At 37.3% G+C, this 18314-nt stretch overlaps 1 protein-coding gene and 1 long non-coding RNA gene across 3 annotated transcripts in view; one reads left to right on the forward strand and one right to left on the reverse strand.

The window, feature by feature from the left end:
- Window positions 1–8529, forward strand: part of LOC115216987 — a 19307-nt gene extending 10778 nt beyond the window's left edge. The window contains exon 2 of the long non-coding RNA XR_003882146.1: window positions 8467–8529. This is a non-coding gene — a long non-coding RNA (uncharacterized LOC115216987). The remainder of the gene's footprint in view (window positions 1–8466) is intronic.
- Window positions 1–11044, reverse strand: part of LOC115216986 — an 82798-nt gene extending 71754 nt beyond the window's left edge. The window contains exons 1-3 of one of the 2 annotated variants that reach the window (XM_029786467.2): window positions 10890–11044; window positions 4658–4858; window positions 1658–1729 (exon numbers count right to left, since the gene is read on the reverse strand). In XM_029786467.2, the coding sequence (XP_029642327.1) occupies window positions 1658–1729; window positions 4658–4834 (249 nt within the window). In that variant the 5' untranslated portion in view covers window positions 4835–4858; window positions 10890–11044. The remainder of the gene's footprint in view (window positions 1–1657; window positions 1730–4657; window positions 4859–10889) is intronic. The other variant, XM_036507730.1, reaches the window with a different exon arrangement.
- Window positions 11045–18314: the final 7270 nt, after the last annotated feature.

Here is an 18314-nt window from a genome sequence, read left to right on the forward strand (position 1 = left end):
GGTGCTAAATCTGGTGAAAAGAGCGTGTGGAAGCAATACCATGTTTTTGGCAATAAACTCAAAGTGAGAAGAGTTTGATGACAGGGCACATTGTTGTCATGAAGAATCCAATTCTTTGCGCTCCACAGGTCTGGTTGCTTTTGTCAAATGTCCTCCCTCAAACGCTTAAAAATATCACAGTAGAACTCTCAATTGACAGTCTGGCCCTGGAGGACAAATTCTTGATGCACATTACCATATTTCCATGGGTGATGCTCATGGCAGGTCTTCCAGGGACACACTTTACTTTTGAAGCACCTGTGGCGCAGGAGTGGCTGTGTGGTAAGTAGCTTGTTTACCAACCACATGGTTCTGGGTTCAGTCCCACTGCATGGCACCTTGGGCAAGTGTCTTCTACTATAGCCTTGGGCCAACCAAAGCCTTGTGAGTGAATTTGGTAGATGGAAACTGAAAGAAGCCCGTCGTATATATGTATATATATATGTGCTTGTGTGTGTTTGTGTCTGTGTTTGTCCCCCTAGCATTGCTTGACAACCGATGCTGGTGTGTTGATGTCCCCGTAACTTAGCGGTTCGGCAAAAGAGACCGATAGAATAAGTACTGGGCTTACAAAAGAATAAGTCCCGGGGTCGAGTTGCTCGATTAAAGGCGGTGCTCCAGCATGGCCGCAGTCAAATGACTGAACGAGTAAAAGAGTAAAGAGTAAAGAGAGTGCCACACGTAACATTGCGTACAACTACCTCAATAGTGTTTGTAATGAGCACTCAGAGTTTGTTATGACACAGCTCTGTTATGCTTGGAACGACAATTTAAAAGTGGTATAATGACACAACTATAGCAAAAATATACAGCTTGGTGGTGGTTTGATTAAAACAGGCTGTTTTAATGATAATGAGCAGCGGTAGCTGTTGCTTACATTCACAGCTCAGAAGTGGTTGTAATGACAGCATAATTGTGATGGGTAGCAGCTGATGTGAAGGAGCATGGCTAAGTGGTTAGCGTACTCAACACATGACTAAGATCATGACTTTGATTCTTGGTAGCACAAAAACATTACCAAGAAAGAGCAGACATTGTCCTATAATCCACATGCATGCCTGATCTGTGAACTGGTTTGCAAATCTTTTGTAGGACCAAAATATCACATCCAAGCTGAATAAATTGAATGGGATGTTGACACTGAAAGCTATGGGAGAATATATATGTATATATACTCACACATGTGCATGTGTTCTGTGAATTCGTATTTCCCTCACATTAGTAAACAATAACATCCTGATGGTGCTGTTTGCTTGCAGACCACCAGGAGAACATATTGGGGTTTTTGACATGTCTTGATATATTGAGCAAGCTGTGCTGTTTATTACTTGACAGACTGAAAAATAATTCCTTTGCTCGGAAGCAAGTGGAGTTGGTGACAGGAAGGGCATCCAGCTGTAAAATACTCTAGCCAAATGCACTCCAACATTTGTAAGTAATACACTAGTATTTGTTAATTCTGCCAAGAGCATGGTCTACCACTGGAAAACTGGATAAATATAGCATTTTCTATAGTGTTACTATTTCTGATAAGTAATAACTAGATGCTTTTTAATTGTAAACATTAAACAGACTGAAAATTTGAACAGAAAAGATTAATAGTCAGAGAAATTTTTACCATTCTCCTGGTTTGTAATTCTGTATTTGACTTGAGACCAGCAAGAATTCCAAAGATGCCAACTGCGATAACCTAAACAAAACAAAAAATGTACAATTAAATGTAAAATTTTAAGATAAGATAGTCAGATAATTAATTAATTAATTAATGTATGTATGTATACGTGTGTGTGTGTGTGTGTGTGTATATATATATATATATACTAGTGAGTTAGCTGAGTAAGAAGTGCAGCTGGTGCTTTCTTCCTAGTAAGGCAACTGCAGAAGTATTTAGCCAAATGTAATCTGCTGCACTTGGCATTTATTGACATAGAGAAAGCAAATAAGTCTCTTGCTTTCTGATGTGATGGTTGCTGAAGAAGCGAGGGTGTTGTCCACACAGTGAAATCTAATAAGTACAGCAACAAATTTAGTGTGCAGCTAGGAGCTCACCAGGGTTTGATTCTCAGTCTCCTCCTATTTATCTTTTAGGCTATAACAGAGGAGTTTAAGGCTGGTTGTCCACGGAACTCCTCTCTGCTGCTAATCTTGTTATTTAAACTGAATCTGTAGTAGAATTAGAAAAGAAATTCCAGGTGTAGAAGCAAAACCTGGATTTAAAGGGCTTCAACATCAATTTAGCAGAAACCAAAATTCTAGTAAGCAGACAGACAGGATGCTAATTCCTCCAGTAAAATGGTCATTTAATTGTGTACATATCATAAACTATGCACACATAATAGTAGACTTTGTGTCAGTTGCACAGAAACAATAAACACTATTGCCGATAAAATTTGTAAAAAAATCCTTTAATCAAGCAGTGAACAAACACGTTATCCTCCTATAACTGACTTGATTCTTTTTCTAAACCCACATAACTTAATTACTGAGTAATTGGAAGTGTGTTTCAATCATTGTTAGGGTGTATAAATCTGTCCCTGAGAGGGATGATGTAGTAATTAGGATGTTCACAAGCAAACATTCAAGCAGATATTACACAAGGAAATAAGCAATACACTATTGCCGAAAAAATTTAGTAAAAAAATCCTTTAATCAAGCAGTGAACAAACACGTTATCCTCTATAACTGACTTGATTCTTGTTCTAAACCCACATGAACTTATTACTGAGTAATTGGAAGTGTGTTTCAATCATTGTTAGGGTGTATAAATCTGTCCCTGAGAGGGATGATGTAGTAATTAGGATGTTCACAAGCAAACATTCAAGCAATATTACACAAGGAAATAAGCAACAAAGCCAGTTTAAAGAGGAGAAAAAATCAAAGATCTGGGAAAGAAGCTGATGAGGAAGGGAATTATCGCAGAGCCAAGGGTGCAACCAGCCCACCTTTGCGTACCTTCCCTTCATTGGACACTGCTTGCGAAGACCTGTTGAGGCAAGTGAAATCGGAATCGAAATCAAATTCGCTGACTAGCATCTGTGCTAATGGAGCACTAAAAGCACCATCTGAGCGTGATTGTTGCCAGAGGAGCCAACTGGCGTTCGTGCCGGTGGCACGTAAAAATCCCCATTTGAGCGTGATCGTTACCAGCGTTGCCTTAGCGGTACTTGTGCAGGTGACATGTAAAAAAAAAACACGATTTCCCATGACCTTTGCCCTACCGCCTGACTGGCCCTCATGCCAGTGGCACGTAAAAGCACCCACTACACTCTCAAAGTGGTTGGCATTAGGAAGGGCATCCAACTGTAGACACTCTGCCAAATCAAGATTGGAGACTGGTGCAGCCATCTGGTTCGCTAGTCCTCAGTCAAATCGTACAACCCATGCTAGCATGGAAAGTGGACGTTAAACGATGATGATGATGAATTTTATATTGCTCAGTACTCCACTCCACTCAGTTAAGGGAGCCTTGCTTTGGGGGTACCTGGTGTTCTTGCCTGTCCTTGGTGCCATGAAAAAAGCACCCTGTACACTCTGTGAAGTAGCTGACATTAGGAAGAGCATCCAACCATAGAAATCATGCCAAAGAAGACATTGGGGCTCAACAAAGTCCCCTCATTCACCAGTTTATGTTGAACCATCAAACCCTAAAAAGGGATGTTAAAATGACAATGATGATTATAATTGTGTATAATGATAGAATATGAGATACTGAGAAAAATATTAAATAAAACATACACAGTTGAGAACATTATCATCTATGGGCATTTATTTACTCTTTGTTGTAGTAAAGCAATACATTTTAAAGTGCTACATATCTGCTATAAAATACCTTATTTGCAGTTAAGGTTGAGAGAATTTCCAAACACTATTCTATGCAAAGTTCCAATATTCATTGCTATAAGCAAACATTTCACAAAACAATAGTTAAGCATGAGATAACAAAAACAGAAGCATCATTTTCTATGTTGGCAGGAGTTGGACGATTTGATAAGAGCTGCCCCAGGTTCTATTGTCTGTTTTGGCATGGTGTCTATAGTTGGATGCCCTTCCCAGTGCCAATCACTTTGCAAAGTGTACTGGTTGCTTTTTATGAGTATTATCTGAAAAATTGGATCTTTTCGGTTTGAACAGCAGTTTTTAACATAATTTCTAGGTAACTAAAAAATTTTAAACTTCATATACTGGTAGAACATGTTTATAAAACATCTTTTTCTCTTGGCTATATTGGGAAAATTCTATAGTTTGCAAGATATTTGTTGTATTTTTTTCTTCAATTTCTGCAATTTCAACCAATCACTGACGTCCATTGAGGTAAAAAAACATTCTGTGCCGTATGAATATGTCCCTTGTTTAAAAAACAGATTGGGTTTATTTACATTTGTGAAGAAAAAGACACCCTAAAACAGATTGAAATGCAATAGATCGATACTAGGGTCATAACTATAGGTGACAATTTCATATGACACCGCTAGAAAAAACTGCCGTTCAAACCAAAAAGATTCGAAAAATTTAGGTGTATTTCCATATATTTTTGAAAAGTATATAGTTGTCATAAAAACCGATATTAGTTATGTAACCATCCTTATTAGGATAGAGAAATGTAAAAATCAGTACTTACCCATAGACTTACAATACATGCTGCAGCAGAGGTAACATTAGACAAATGTCCAATGGGTTGGTACTGTAATATTTTTGTTGAAAATCCCACCATTGAAATAATGAAACACAAAATTCCAATACCCAAATGAAACGCTCCCGTTATGGTCATAGCCATGTACTGGAAACCAGCAATCATTTTTGATGGTTATATGAAGCTTATCTAAAAATAAAAGAAAAAAAAAATTTCAAATTAGTTAGTAAAAGAAAACTAGCAAGCTCACATGCTATGCTGTGTTGGGTGCTGGACATGTGTAGGCTTGAAAAAAATGAAGCTAGTATGATCCACTGGATGTGTAATGTCAGTGTGCATGCACAACAAAGCGTGAGCACCCTGAGAGAAAAGTTGGACATAAGAAGCATCAAATGTGGTGTGCATGAGAGACGACTGCGCTGGCATGATCATATGTTACGTATGGATGAGGACAACTGTGTGAGGAAGTGCCACACCCTAACTGTGGAAGAGGTAGACCCAAGAAGACATGGGATGAGGTGGTGAAGCATGACCTTCAAACGTTGGGCCTCACAGAGGCAATGACAGGAGACCAAGACCTTTGGAGATATGCTGTGATTGAGAAGACCTGGCAACTAAAGTGAGATTTCAGTCATGGCCGATGCTAGTGTTACATGTCTGGCCCATTTAAGAGTACCCTTGATGTATCAGGCAATATGATATGCTTGAGAAGACCTGTTGAGTCAAGTAAAACCACAATTGTAGCTGTAGCCAGTGCCCCCTGACTGGCTCCCATTCCAGTGGCATGTAAAATGCACCATCTGAATGTGGTTGTTGCCAGTGCCCCCTGAGTGACTCCTGTGCCAGTGGCATGTAAAAAGCACCATCTGAATGTGGTTGATGCCAGGTCCACTGGCACACCACCTGAATGTGGCTGATGCCAGTGGCCCCTGACTGGCTCTTGTGCTAGCAGCACATAAAAAGCAATATCAGAACATGATTGATGCCAAATCTGCCTGACTGACTCCCATACCTGTGGCATGTAAAAAGCACTATCTGAACATGATTGATGCCAAGCCCACCTGACTGGTTCCTGTGCCGGTGGCATGTAAAAAGCACCTACTACACTCTCAAAGTGATTTGTGTTAGGCAGGGCATCCAGCTGTAGAAACATTGCCAGATCAGAGTGGAGCCTGGTGCAGCTGCTGGCTCTCCAGTTCTGTCAACTGGCTAACCCATGCCAGCATAGAAAACAGGCGTTAAATGATGATGATTATACACACACATTATATATCGTTTTAATGGTAGAACGTGAAGTTGATAAAACTATAAATGATAGTATGCGGAATACTGAGATAAGAAACCTTTGGATAGAAAAATATTGAAAACTGCAAATGGGACTCACACTTACGTTTATGAATATAACATTAATGGCTTCCAATTTTGGAACAAGGCCAGCAATTCCGGTGGTGGGGTTTAAGTTGATTACATTGACTCCAGTGTTCAACTGGTACTTATCTTATTGTGACTTACAGGATGAAAGGCAAAGTTGACCTTGACAGAAGTTGACCTCAGAACATAAAAATGGACAAAATGCTGCTATGCATTTTGCCCAGCGTGCCTATGATTCTGCCAGCTGGCAACTTTCAAATAATAATGATTTAAAATTTTGGCACAGGACCAGGAGTTGAGTAGGTTGACTCCAGTGCTTGACCGGTACTTATTTTATTGACCCTGAAAGGATGAAAGACGAAGTTGACCAGGTGGAATTTAGACTTAGAACATAAAGACAGATGACATGCCACTAAGCGTCTGGTGTGCTAGCAATTCTGTCAGCTTAGCGCTGTAAAATATTTAACACATCAAATAATAATAATAATTTGCCTGTCAGTTGTTTGACCTTAATCAGTTGAGCATGTCCCTTAGTGACTGATGATACATGCAGTTCTGATCACGTGTAGAAGTAGTGGGGGAGCATCATAGCATGTATTGAGAGGAATTCTTTGGGGCTTGAATAATTCTCCTCTGGAAACATGGGTGTTTTTCAACATCTTTAAACAACCCTTATCCAAGGACCTTTTGAGTGGGATGGGCTCCACCTGCAAGGTCATGTGCTGGTTATCTTGATATGAGATCGCTATGACGCACTTATGGTTGTGAAGCATGTGTCTGGTGTAGCCTTATGAGATGGGTAGTCATGATGGGTATATTGGGTTTCATATATTTGTACCCCAGTGTCACTTTGATGGCATGTGCAGCTCTCTCAATAATAATAATAATCCTTTCTCATAGGCACAAGGCCCGAAAATTGCAGGAAGTGCTAAGTCGATGACATCAACCCCAGTACTCAATAGGTATTTATTTCACTGACCCTGAAAGGATGAAAGATAAAGTTGACTTTGGCGGTGGAATTTAGGAAAGACTTAATACTCATGAAAATGTATGTATGCAGTCTTGGTTGTGGTCCAAGGACTATAACTCTTACATTCTAAGTTCAAATTCTACCGAGGTTGACTTAGTTTTTCTTTTTTCCTGGTCGATAAACTGAATACCAGTTGAACACTAAGGTTGATGTAGTCGATACTCCTCCTGCCTTATGCCAAAATTTGAAAGCAATATAATACTCAATGATGTAAAACATGAAAAGAAATATCAAGATAATACTCAATGATATGTTAAAATCACATTTATTATCTTAAAAATTCATTTACGTGTATCAAAGTCGACCTCGGCGGAACTTGAACTCAGAACGTAGCAGCAGACGAAATACCCGGCGTGCTAACGATTCTGCCAGCTCGCCGCCCGTTCAGGAACAATGAATCGCGGTGCTGCTGGTGTCCCACGTGCCATTCCGATCGATTGTAAAATAAAGAATGCTTCTTTTATCTCCCCCTTAACTTTTATTTACTTTTTTAATCAAACCAAACTGAACAATAACTGTACGCCATGCGCATGCGCGATTGTTTAAAACTTTTCAATTTTGATTTCGAAGTATTTAAAAAATTATTTGGAAATTATAAAGCGAAACTAATGACAGAATCGGACTGTCTATATTTTAAAACGAAGATTTAAAAAATAATAATTTGAAACTAAGAACCATCTTCTCATCAAATTCCGATGCGACCGTAATTTGAAAACTTCATTGAAAAGTATCGCTTTTTCTGAAAGTTATGAAGTAACTACTTAGTGTTTTATCGCGGATGTAAAATACATGGACCACACCCCTTTTTTTTTCTGAGGAAACCCACTATTTCGACTGCGGAGATTCCGAATCTGCACCCCCTCCCCCCCAAAATGGCATTTCAAAATTTAACCCCAAACTCTCAATTTCTTCATTTTTCTCTTTTTTTTTGGCGAAATACATATAAAAATAGGCATTCTTTCTATATAACTCGACAAAAACAAAACATTTCACTTTGGGTATTTCCGTGGAAGCAAATGACAGTTCGATTCTGTTTTCTGCTTAGAAATTTGCGGATTTTACACACATACATGAAACATGTAAGAACAAATATGCAAGGCTTTTTTTCTTTAAAGTTTAAAATGAGGCATTTGCTGGCATAATTTCGTTATATCTATACTCCACAACCCACGGAAATACCCGAAGTGAAATGTTTTGATTTTTGTCGAGTTATATCGAAGGAATGCCTAAAAGTACGGAGAATATGATTCTGAGGGGTGGGGAGGTAAAACTTCGATTTAAAAAAAAACCCTCCCCACGCCCGCGATTCTGTGACAAAGTATAAATTATTAAACTGAAAGTGTTTTCTCTCCTGTTTCAAAGTTTAAATTTTGAAATGCCGATTTTTTTTTTGTAGATTCGGAATCTCCGCAGTCGAAATAGTGGGTTCCTGTTGAATAATAATAAAAAAATAAAGAAAAAAAACAACGAAAGGGTTAATATAGGGCGTAACAAATATCAGAAAATCAAAAAAAAAATGTGTGTAATAGGTGTAAAACAACTTCCTATGAACGAATATGAAAAAAAAATTCGCGCACGCGAAAGGGGGGTGGGGGAGAGGCCTCGGAAAATTCACATCGGGAAGTTCCGAAAGCGTCTGAGGAGCTGACCCGGGCACCAAAAAAAAAAAAAAATAGTGTAATATGTGTAAAACAACTTGCTCTAAACGAATATGACAAAAAAAAATGCGCTCTCGCGAAAGAGGGGTGGGGGAGAGGCCTCGGAATATTTATATCGGGAATTCCGAAAGCGTCTGAACCGGGCACAAAACAAAAACAAAAACAGCGTAATAGGTGTAAAACAACTTGCTCTAAACGACTATCATGAAAAAAATGCGCGCTCGCGAAAGGGGGGTGGGGGAGAGGCTTCGGAAATTTCACATCTTCAGTCCACGGCCTTTAAACTAAGAAAAAATAGTGTAATTGGTTGTAAAACTTGTTCTAAACGAGTATCAAGAACACACACTCACACATGAATCATAAACTCCGTATTTCGCAAAAAAAAAATAAATAAAGAGAAGAAATTCTGGAAAAAGTGAAGAAATGTTGGATCTCCGCCATGTGAATCAAAATACGTGTCAGAAACATCTTGAAATACTACAGAAATTATGTTACGAAAATGATAATGTATACATACCTCTTTGAGTTGTCCATCGATAATGATGATAAAGAAATGAGTTGGATTTGAACTCAGAATATTGACTAACACAACTACATACTACAAGACTCAAAATATTCAGCCAAGTCACCACCCTTTAGTCATAACTTATTGATCTGGGTTAGAAAAAAATAGTAGTTACGAAATATGTTCAAGTTGGTATATAACAAGAGAAGCTAAAAGACCATGTTGATTTTTTGGTCCACTTCGTTTATCACTGAAATAAACTAATTTTGTGATGACTTTATTTATTCAGCGTCGATGTAGTGTGCCTTCTGTAGGACAAATATTTCAATGTTTGAACAGCGTAACATTTGATTAAAGTTTAAACAATGTATATAAACTATTTAGACAAAAATGAAAGTAAAATAGTTTCTAGTTATTGGGTCAGTGGTTTGTAGAGAGGGAAAATTAGAATGAATGAAAGAAGACAACCGTTTAAATATTTCTTGTTTTGTTTTCTGTGCAAAAGTATACATATTGTAGTTGACGTTACAAATATATTAAATCAATAAAAAGCCGGTCTTTATATTTATATATACTTCCATATTTATTTATATTTTTTAATTAAGTTGGTACATTATTATAATGAATTAGGCGCAGTTGTGGTAAGAAGCTTGCTTCCCAAATACATGGTTCTGGGTTCAGTCCTTCTGCGTGGCACCTTAGGCCAAGCGTCTTCTACGATAGCCTCGGGCCAACCAAAGCATTGTGAATGAATTTGGTAGACGGAGACTGAGTACTCGGGACCACTCTGCGATACAAGTACCCGGAGACTGAAAGTGGCCCGTCTTTTACGGAAATTGCTGAACAACCAGTTGGAAATCTGGAGACCATAAACGAAACTATGTCAAAAAGGCATAATGTCCATATTGTGTATATACGTCTTTGTATCTGTCTGTCTCATACCGCTTGACAACTGGCGTTGGTGTGTTTACGTTCCCGTAACTTAGCGGTTCGGCAAAACAGACTAATATGATAAGTACCAGGCTTAACAAAAAATAAGTACTGCTGTCGATTCATTCGACAAAAAATTCCTCAAGGAGGTGCCGCAACATGGCCGCAGTCTAATAAATGAAACAAGTAAAAGAGAATGTAAAGTGTTGCATTTTATGAGAGTCAAAGATGAAGAGGCAAAGTTTGACATGCTTTTCCCACATAAACAACGCAGATGACGAGAAAAACAGAATAGGGAAAAAAACAAAACAAAAACTGGCAGACTCTCCTCTCTTCCGTCCTGAATACCTAAATACAAAATAATCAATGATGCAAAAATATAAAATTAACCATGTGCTGAGAAGGATTTAACAGAATATAAGAAGTCTCTATAGAAAATTACAGTAACACACTATTAAGTCTATTTATTACGCAATGATGGAATATAATTACTATTGATATAAAAACTATTATTTTTCATAAAATAAATTTCAATTTATTCTCCCCTACAAAACAAAAACACTTAATGAAACTTGAAACATCTTTTAAAAAAATATATTGTCCTTCCTGGGGCTAAAATATATATTTCTAGTTAATCCGTCTTTTACATTTATATTTCAATATACAGAAATTAATTTCTTTTTTTTTTTTTTGTTCGGAAATAGTTATAATTAACAAATTAATTACCTGTTTATATATATATAATTAGAAGTATCAAAACCACTTGACTGCTCAATGATATCTTCTTTTTGGAAAACTTTTCACAAATTGAGAATATCTCAGTTCAACCCCCGCATCTTAATCACGTGGATGGAAATCAACCAACCAAAATGCTGCGTCAAATAAAGAAATAAAATTCTTAACATGTTCCCAGGAAACCTTCTTTCACCAGCATTTTACTGTTTTATTTATATTTGTAGTAAGGTCGACAGAATTTCAAAATAACATTACCAAACCCAGCAACAGAATGCCAAACATGTACTCTCGCCATTAAACCATATCACACAACTATTTCATGTGAAATTTTCTTCAATCAACCTGAAATTTACGCATCGAAGAAAATATTTTACTTTTAATATTAATAATAATAATTTCTGTTAATAGTATAATATTAATATTACTTAATCGCTGAATTAATGGCGGACTTCTTAATGAATTGGAATTTCTCTGTTTTGACAGAGATTTTTCAGATTTCTTTTTATGGTGTCTTCGGAGCATCTATTTTTTTTTTTTTTTATATTTTCGAAAAAGGGTTTCTCTTCCCCTCCGGACTGATTTTGGTCCATTTTGAAGACATTACGCACTTAAAATCCATAGAAGCCTTTTCAGTAAAAAAGAAAAGTAAATATCTTGAGAATAAAAGGTGTGTGATTAAAGGGAGAATTTGGCTATTGTTTCTAGCATACCCCATGACCACTTTGTTTCTCACTGATAAATATTGATGTTTTTCAATATTTTCTCTCCATTAATAGCATAAACTCATTTATGGTATTAAAAAAGAAACTTAAAAAAATTTTTGATTTTTATCAACCATAAACCTTACCGGTCATGTGATATGCTAGAAACAACAGCCAAATCTCCCTTAAATTACACACCTTTTCGTCTGAAAATATTTCCTTTGTTTATTACGGAAAACGCTTCTATACTTTTTAAGTGTGTAGTGCTCAAAAAAAACAAAACAATGAGCGTAGTACCCACAAAATCGGTCCGAAAAGGGGAAGAGTAGTGAGGGGTTAAAAAGTAATTTTTAAAAAAAGTTTTGTTAAAAAGATGTCCCAGATCATTTCCAAGGGCACCGTGAAAAAAAGATCTGAAAAATCCCCGTCAAAACGGAGAAATTCCAACTTACGTGGGCGACGCATCCCATGCCTTTGTTGTCTATCTTCCGCCAGTCAATTAGTGCGCGCAATATCACTCGAACTGTTAGAAATCGTAGTCAAATCTCAAATCACATCATTAAAAAAAAAAAGGAACGACACTTTATATCGAATATTGGATATACAAAAAGAATTGTCACGGTTGGAAGCTTTTGCTTGTAGATATGTTTAATCAAGCCTGTGCTGGGACTGAACGAAAACAACAGTCGTCTTCACTGACTTCATTTATTCCGTAATTATTTAGGTTAGTTATTATTACTAATGGGCCGCCTTACTAATGACAGGAAATAATAAATTTGTGTTTTTAATTACATCTCTTGAGTGTGTGCGTTAATAAAACACTTTAATTTCAGAGAGCTTGTTCACCGTTGAGCAGAATTTTACTATCTTTATGTACATGTATTTATTTTGAACTTATAATCTTTAGTGGATCATCATTTTCGCGGATTTGATCAATAAATATAAATCATTGTTGGTTTTATACAATATTAAGAAGGCTGCGTGCGAAGTTGAGAATAATAACATGAATAATGATATGATTCCATCGTCTTTTTACCTGGAACATTTACATATAAACAATTATTTGAATAAACAACATATGTGAGATGGTGTACGTTATAGAGAAGTCTTCATTGCATAACATTTTAGTTACACGGACCATCATTTATGTATGGTTCGGCCGAAACCGCCTCTGGCTCTGCAGTACAAATGTCTTGTTTTCTTGAGTTTTGAATTAAAATCTTCTACCAAACCTTAGTCACAATTTATGTTACTAACACTAGCTTAATGGTAACTAAGTTATTTTACTAAATTTTTTGTTATATTTAGAATAATTGAAAGAAACACAGAGCATCTCAAAATAAATACGGTAATGAAAGGGTTAAATACGCTATGAATAGGTGAAAGTTTATTGACTAGAAAGAGAAGCCTAGTTGTTAATATCTGATAGTTGCCGTTTTAACAGGGAAATATTTTAAAATGCTCCTACTAGAGATGTAAATAGTAATGGAAAAAGTAAACGCGTAAGATGTCGATATTGTAAAATCAACAGTTTGTTTTAAGTAATGGTTATATGAAGCACATTTCAGCTCAAAAGAATGAATTCTCAAGAAAAAGAAATGATCTTTGTTGTCAACACATTAAATAATGACAGTGGAATTCCACGAAATAATTTCGTTTCTTTTTAGGAGTTTAAAAATAAAATTAATTTAATGGTGGGCCTGGAGCAGACTCTACCCTCACCCACTAAACTGATATTTTCGCTTTTTTTTTCACCGGATTCCTATGTTTTCAATGACAGAAATTCCGAATATACAAAAAAACCACGTTTTCAAAATTTTTTTATAGCCCCCATTCCCAAAATTTTGAATTTTTAACTTTTTTTCGAATTTTTTATTTTCAATCGACGTAGAAAAATACGGAGATTAAGAATATGGGGGTGGGAACATTTAATTTCAAACTTTTTATGAAAAACTCCAAAATTGATCAACACCCCATCCTGTTGTCTAAAAGTGAAAATGAACGGCTGTTTTGTCAGTTTCCGCTTGCGTAGATCTATGCTGAAACAGCATGTGAAGCCCTCGCCACGATACTCGATGTGCTAAAATAACAGCTAAATGCCTGGAGACTTTTTTTGTGTTTGTGTGTGTGCGCACGCGCAACAATTTCTACAGCTTATCCGAATGAACAGAGAAAGAAGTAACGATTCTGCTAGAAGCAATTACTTTGCTGTCAATTCATTGGATTAATCCCAACGAAATTCTACAAGTTTAGTCACTGGCTCAGCACCCATGTTTATGTTCTTCATTCCAAAATAATAAAAACTTTGGATCTTTTCGGTTTGAACGGCAGTTTTTTAAAATAATTTCCACGTAACTAAACACTTTTAAACTTCGTATACTGGTAGAATGTGTTTATAAAACATCTTTTTCTCTTGCCTTTACTGAGAAAATTCTAAAGTTTGTAAGATATTTGTTGTTTTTTTTCTTCAATTTCTGCAATTTCAACCAATCAGTGACGTCCATTGAGGTAAAAAGCATTCTGTGCCGTATGAATATGTCCCTCGTTTAAGAAACAGATTGGTTTATTTACATATGAGAAGAAAAAAGATACCCTTCCCCCACCCCTAACCCTAAAACAGATTGAAATGCAATAGATCGATACTAGGGTCATAATTATGGGTGACAATTTCATATGACACCGCTAGAAAAAACTGCCATTCAAACCGAAAAGATTCCTTCACTTTTAACAGAAATTAAAGAAAAGAAGTTACAGAGGTTTTAAAGTTTGGTAATTTTCACCCAGTCAGAAAATAGGATTTGGAAGCTGTCATTTTGTGCCTGACAGCACTGGTTGTCAACTGTAAATAAATGAAATATTAGGCAGAATTCTGCTTTGCACACGTCATATAACCCCTTCATAACTTGCTTTTATTTTTTGGAATTTTCAGAAAATTTTTGAGAATTTATACTCTACACACGGGAATGCATACGACTGTGCAAACCCCACACCCCCAAAAGAGTTGTTGTGCGAGATTTAAGGCATATTTAGCTGTTAATTTAAGCACACCGCATACCGGATGTTTTTTTTTTAAAGCATGTAATCAGTGACAAAAAGAACAAGTGGTAAGCAGCTTGGCAACATTTTGGCTTGTTACTATGGAAACAGACACCCATATGTCTGTGGCTTTCGATTGGCTAAAATTACCCCATATTTGCAAACTTTAAAAGCTACTGTTTATTTATTGATTTATGGCGAAAATGAATTTCATGCCAATGATTACTATACAAAACTGCACCAATACACCAAATATGAAATTAATTGGAACAAAAACTGAAGAAATTCAAAAGTGGCAGCCAAACAGAAAAAAACATCCCTAACGAGAACTAGAAGCCTTTCACTCCCGGTGCTTCATTTGCTTATTAACCCAGGTGACCAAGCACTAAATAAACTTTAAAGTTTTTAATACAGTTATTGTTGAAAGGTAGACCGCAGCTTCGAAGCTAAAACAATTTAAACACACACACACACACACACACACACACACACACACACACACACACACACACACACACACACACACACACACAAAGTTTTTGTGCCAGAAGTTGTAAATAGCGAATAGAGTTAGCTAATGGAAAACTAACGGAAATATAGTTTCCTTGAAGCGTAAAATGACCTATAAATAAATAAATAAACAAATTTCAAAGGGCAGGATTATGTTTAAAGCACACCATATAACTTTTTGGGGAATTTTCAGAAAATCTTTGCAAACTTGTGTTCTATACACGGGAATTCATAGGACTATGCAAAAAAAAAAAAACAAACAAATGTGATTTAAGGAGTACTTAGCGGTTATGTTAAGCACATCTCACGACCACCTCATGGCGTCCTTGTTTGTTTGTCACTCTGATGTATTGATGTTCTCCAATATCTTTCATCTTATAAAGACATTTAATGGTCTATTTCTAAGATTTAAGCAAAAAATTCGGACTGTGATTAAAAAAAAAAAAAATTTCGAAAAATTGAAAAAAAAAAAAATATTACCCCGCTAAGGAAGGAGGTTATGTTTTCATCGGCGTTGGGTTGTCCGTCGGTGTGCAAAATAACTCAAAAAGTTGTGAACGGTATTTGATGAAAATTGCAGGAAAAGTTGGTAACGGCACAAAGAATAGATGATGAAATTTTGGTAGTGATCCAGGAATTTTTATGGATTCTTGAAGGATTTTTCATTTGTTATATTTACTTTACATGAAGTATTGTTAGGTTCTTTGATTATCTCCCTTGAAAACACGTTCATCATTTCCACCTAACCTATGGTGGCGTTGCTGTTTCCAAAGTTTATTTTCGTTTCTCTATTAGTAATTTTACTCGCGTATCTATCTTAAAATGAACTGCGGAGGATGACATGATAAGCCTTGATTATTGGGATCGACTCAAAAAGCTCAGGCTTTGCACCCTCCACCGCCGCTTTGAGCTCTATATCATCTGTATGATGTGGAAAAATATTCCATCAACATTGCCCATCTTTAAAATTTGTCCGAGGCTTGGCCCCCGTGCCATCTGTCCACTACAGAAATGTTCGTATCGTATCACAACACTGTGACAGAACTATTTGACCTCAATTGGCCCTGCTCTCTTCAACATCGTGCGAGACACACATAAAAGAGGAAAGTGACTTCACGGCATTCAAACGATCCTTAGATGCTTACCCCCAACAAATACGAGATAAACCACCCACACCTAGATATGTCTTTGAAAACAATAACCCCCTGCTTGAATAGGCTACAGTTCCCCAGAGCTGACTGTGTATCTCTTCCAGTTGGTGCTATTAAATTAGACATGGCCTGAGTCAACTTCGGCTGAAACTTATCTAAGTAATCTAATCTATGCTGTAACCTATTAATCAAATCCTGATAACGTGGATAGAGGCTGATATCTTAACATTTCTGATGGTCTTAAGTATAAAAAATATTAAAGATTTTTATAGAACTACATTCAGAGTATGTCTATAAGCTATTGTGTTTAAACCTGGTTTCTATCCTCAAACTGTTCTGTTTTGAAGATGCAATTTTTTTTTTGTAATAAAGCACTCCGAAATTAGAAAAGTCAAAATCTGCAACAATCTCGGTCCCATGAGTATTGGATAATGGACTTTCAGCTGTGTAAAGAAACTGATTGTGATGAAAGCGGAGACAGTGTTGATGATGACGATGGTCGAGATAAGTATGGGAGGAGGTTATGTTTTTGCCGGCGTTGGTTTGGGAAATTGGGCGATTTTCAGCATGCGTGTATATGGGTGGAAATGAACTGCTTGGCAGAGATCTGCGCTCTCCGAGTGCTTTTCTAGCTAAATGTAGTTTCTTTGGTTTCATGAGATCAGCTGCGATGATGTTTATAAGATAATGAGGTTGAAATAGGAGAACGTGATGAATATTATAATCCGCTTTCTCATTATATAATTACATCATATCCTTGCAACAGGAGGGCGATGATTGGGGAACTTGGTCTCAGAGGCCTTTAATTAATAGTTCCAAATGCGAGCTCTGGCTCCTCAACCATCCAGCTTCACATCAGCAGACTCTAAACCTGTTTACAGACACCCTCTCTTCCATCCCGGTTCCTTCCTTCATCAGCATGGTGCTCTCTGGGAACCCCAATTACTGACCGAGCTTTCGAGTACATCTTTCTATCTAAAATGGCTAACCTTTAGCACATTTTTTAAAATTCTTGAGGTAACTGAGCCCCACCAAGGTTTTTTTTAATGCTTAGGAATTACTTGTCGATTCCTAAATTATTGTATTTTCTCAGAGTTACTCCCTTTTATAGATTCTCGTCAGTGGCCTAGGTCTGCGTAAGTGCTCGTCTATCTCTTTCTTCCCTGTTTTCTTTCCTCCATCCATGTTTGCATTCCTTTGGTAAGCAACATCCTCTTCTCTTCAACATGGATTAATTCCAAAAGGGAGAGGGATGAAGCTCAGTTATAGTGAAGTGAGTTGGGTTTGTCAGTTCCTGTTACTGCTGAGGATAGACGCAAGCAGAGAGTATGGGAAAATTTGCGTTCAAGTGATACCGTAAACTCTTTCTTTGATCAATCTGATCAATTTTCAAGGTGTCGTCTACTCTCTGTGAGTGCAAAATCTCGGGGGACTTTGTTGAAGCCATGTCCGTGACCAACGTTAAAAGTCTACACAGTCTAGAAGAGTTCCGCTTCTCCATCATACTTAGAGCGAGAGCTGACGTCTGTAGGGGACTGAGATATCTCTGTGGTAGGACTCTCGATTCCACAGGTCTTCAAGTTCTGTCATGCCGCTTAAATGCTGGTCGTTTCGCTCATCACACCGAGCTAAACTTAACCATTAAGTGGGTCCTGGCTCGGATTAATATCCCCTCAGTTCTGGAGCCGGTGGGATAATCCAGAAATGATGGGAAGAGACCCGATGGTCTTACCTTCTATCCCTCAGGTAGGGGCCTCATCTGGGACGCTGCAGCCTATGACACTTTTGTTCCCTCCCACATCCTGGATACTGCAGTAAATGGGAATGCCACTGCTTCCGTAGCTGAATGGAACAAACCCCTGAAATATCTGGACCTGGCAGTGAATTATCTCTTACAACCTGTGATATAGAGACGTTTGGAGGGACTGAGTTCTCGGCATCATTGGCAGCTCGCCTCACCGATGTGATGCCCCCGAGGGTGCTTGGCTTTTCCAACCCTTAGCTTCGCCATCACTCGT

The sequence above is a fragment of the Octopus sinensis genome, linkage group LG11 (assembly GCF_006345805.1).
Source record: "Octopus sinensis linkage group LG11, ASM634580v1, whole genome shotgun sequence".
In the NCBI taxonomy this organism is placed as follows: Eukaryota; Metazoa; Mollusca; class Cephalopoda; order Octopoda; family Octopodidae; genus Octopus; species Octopus sinensis.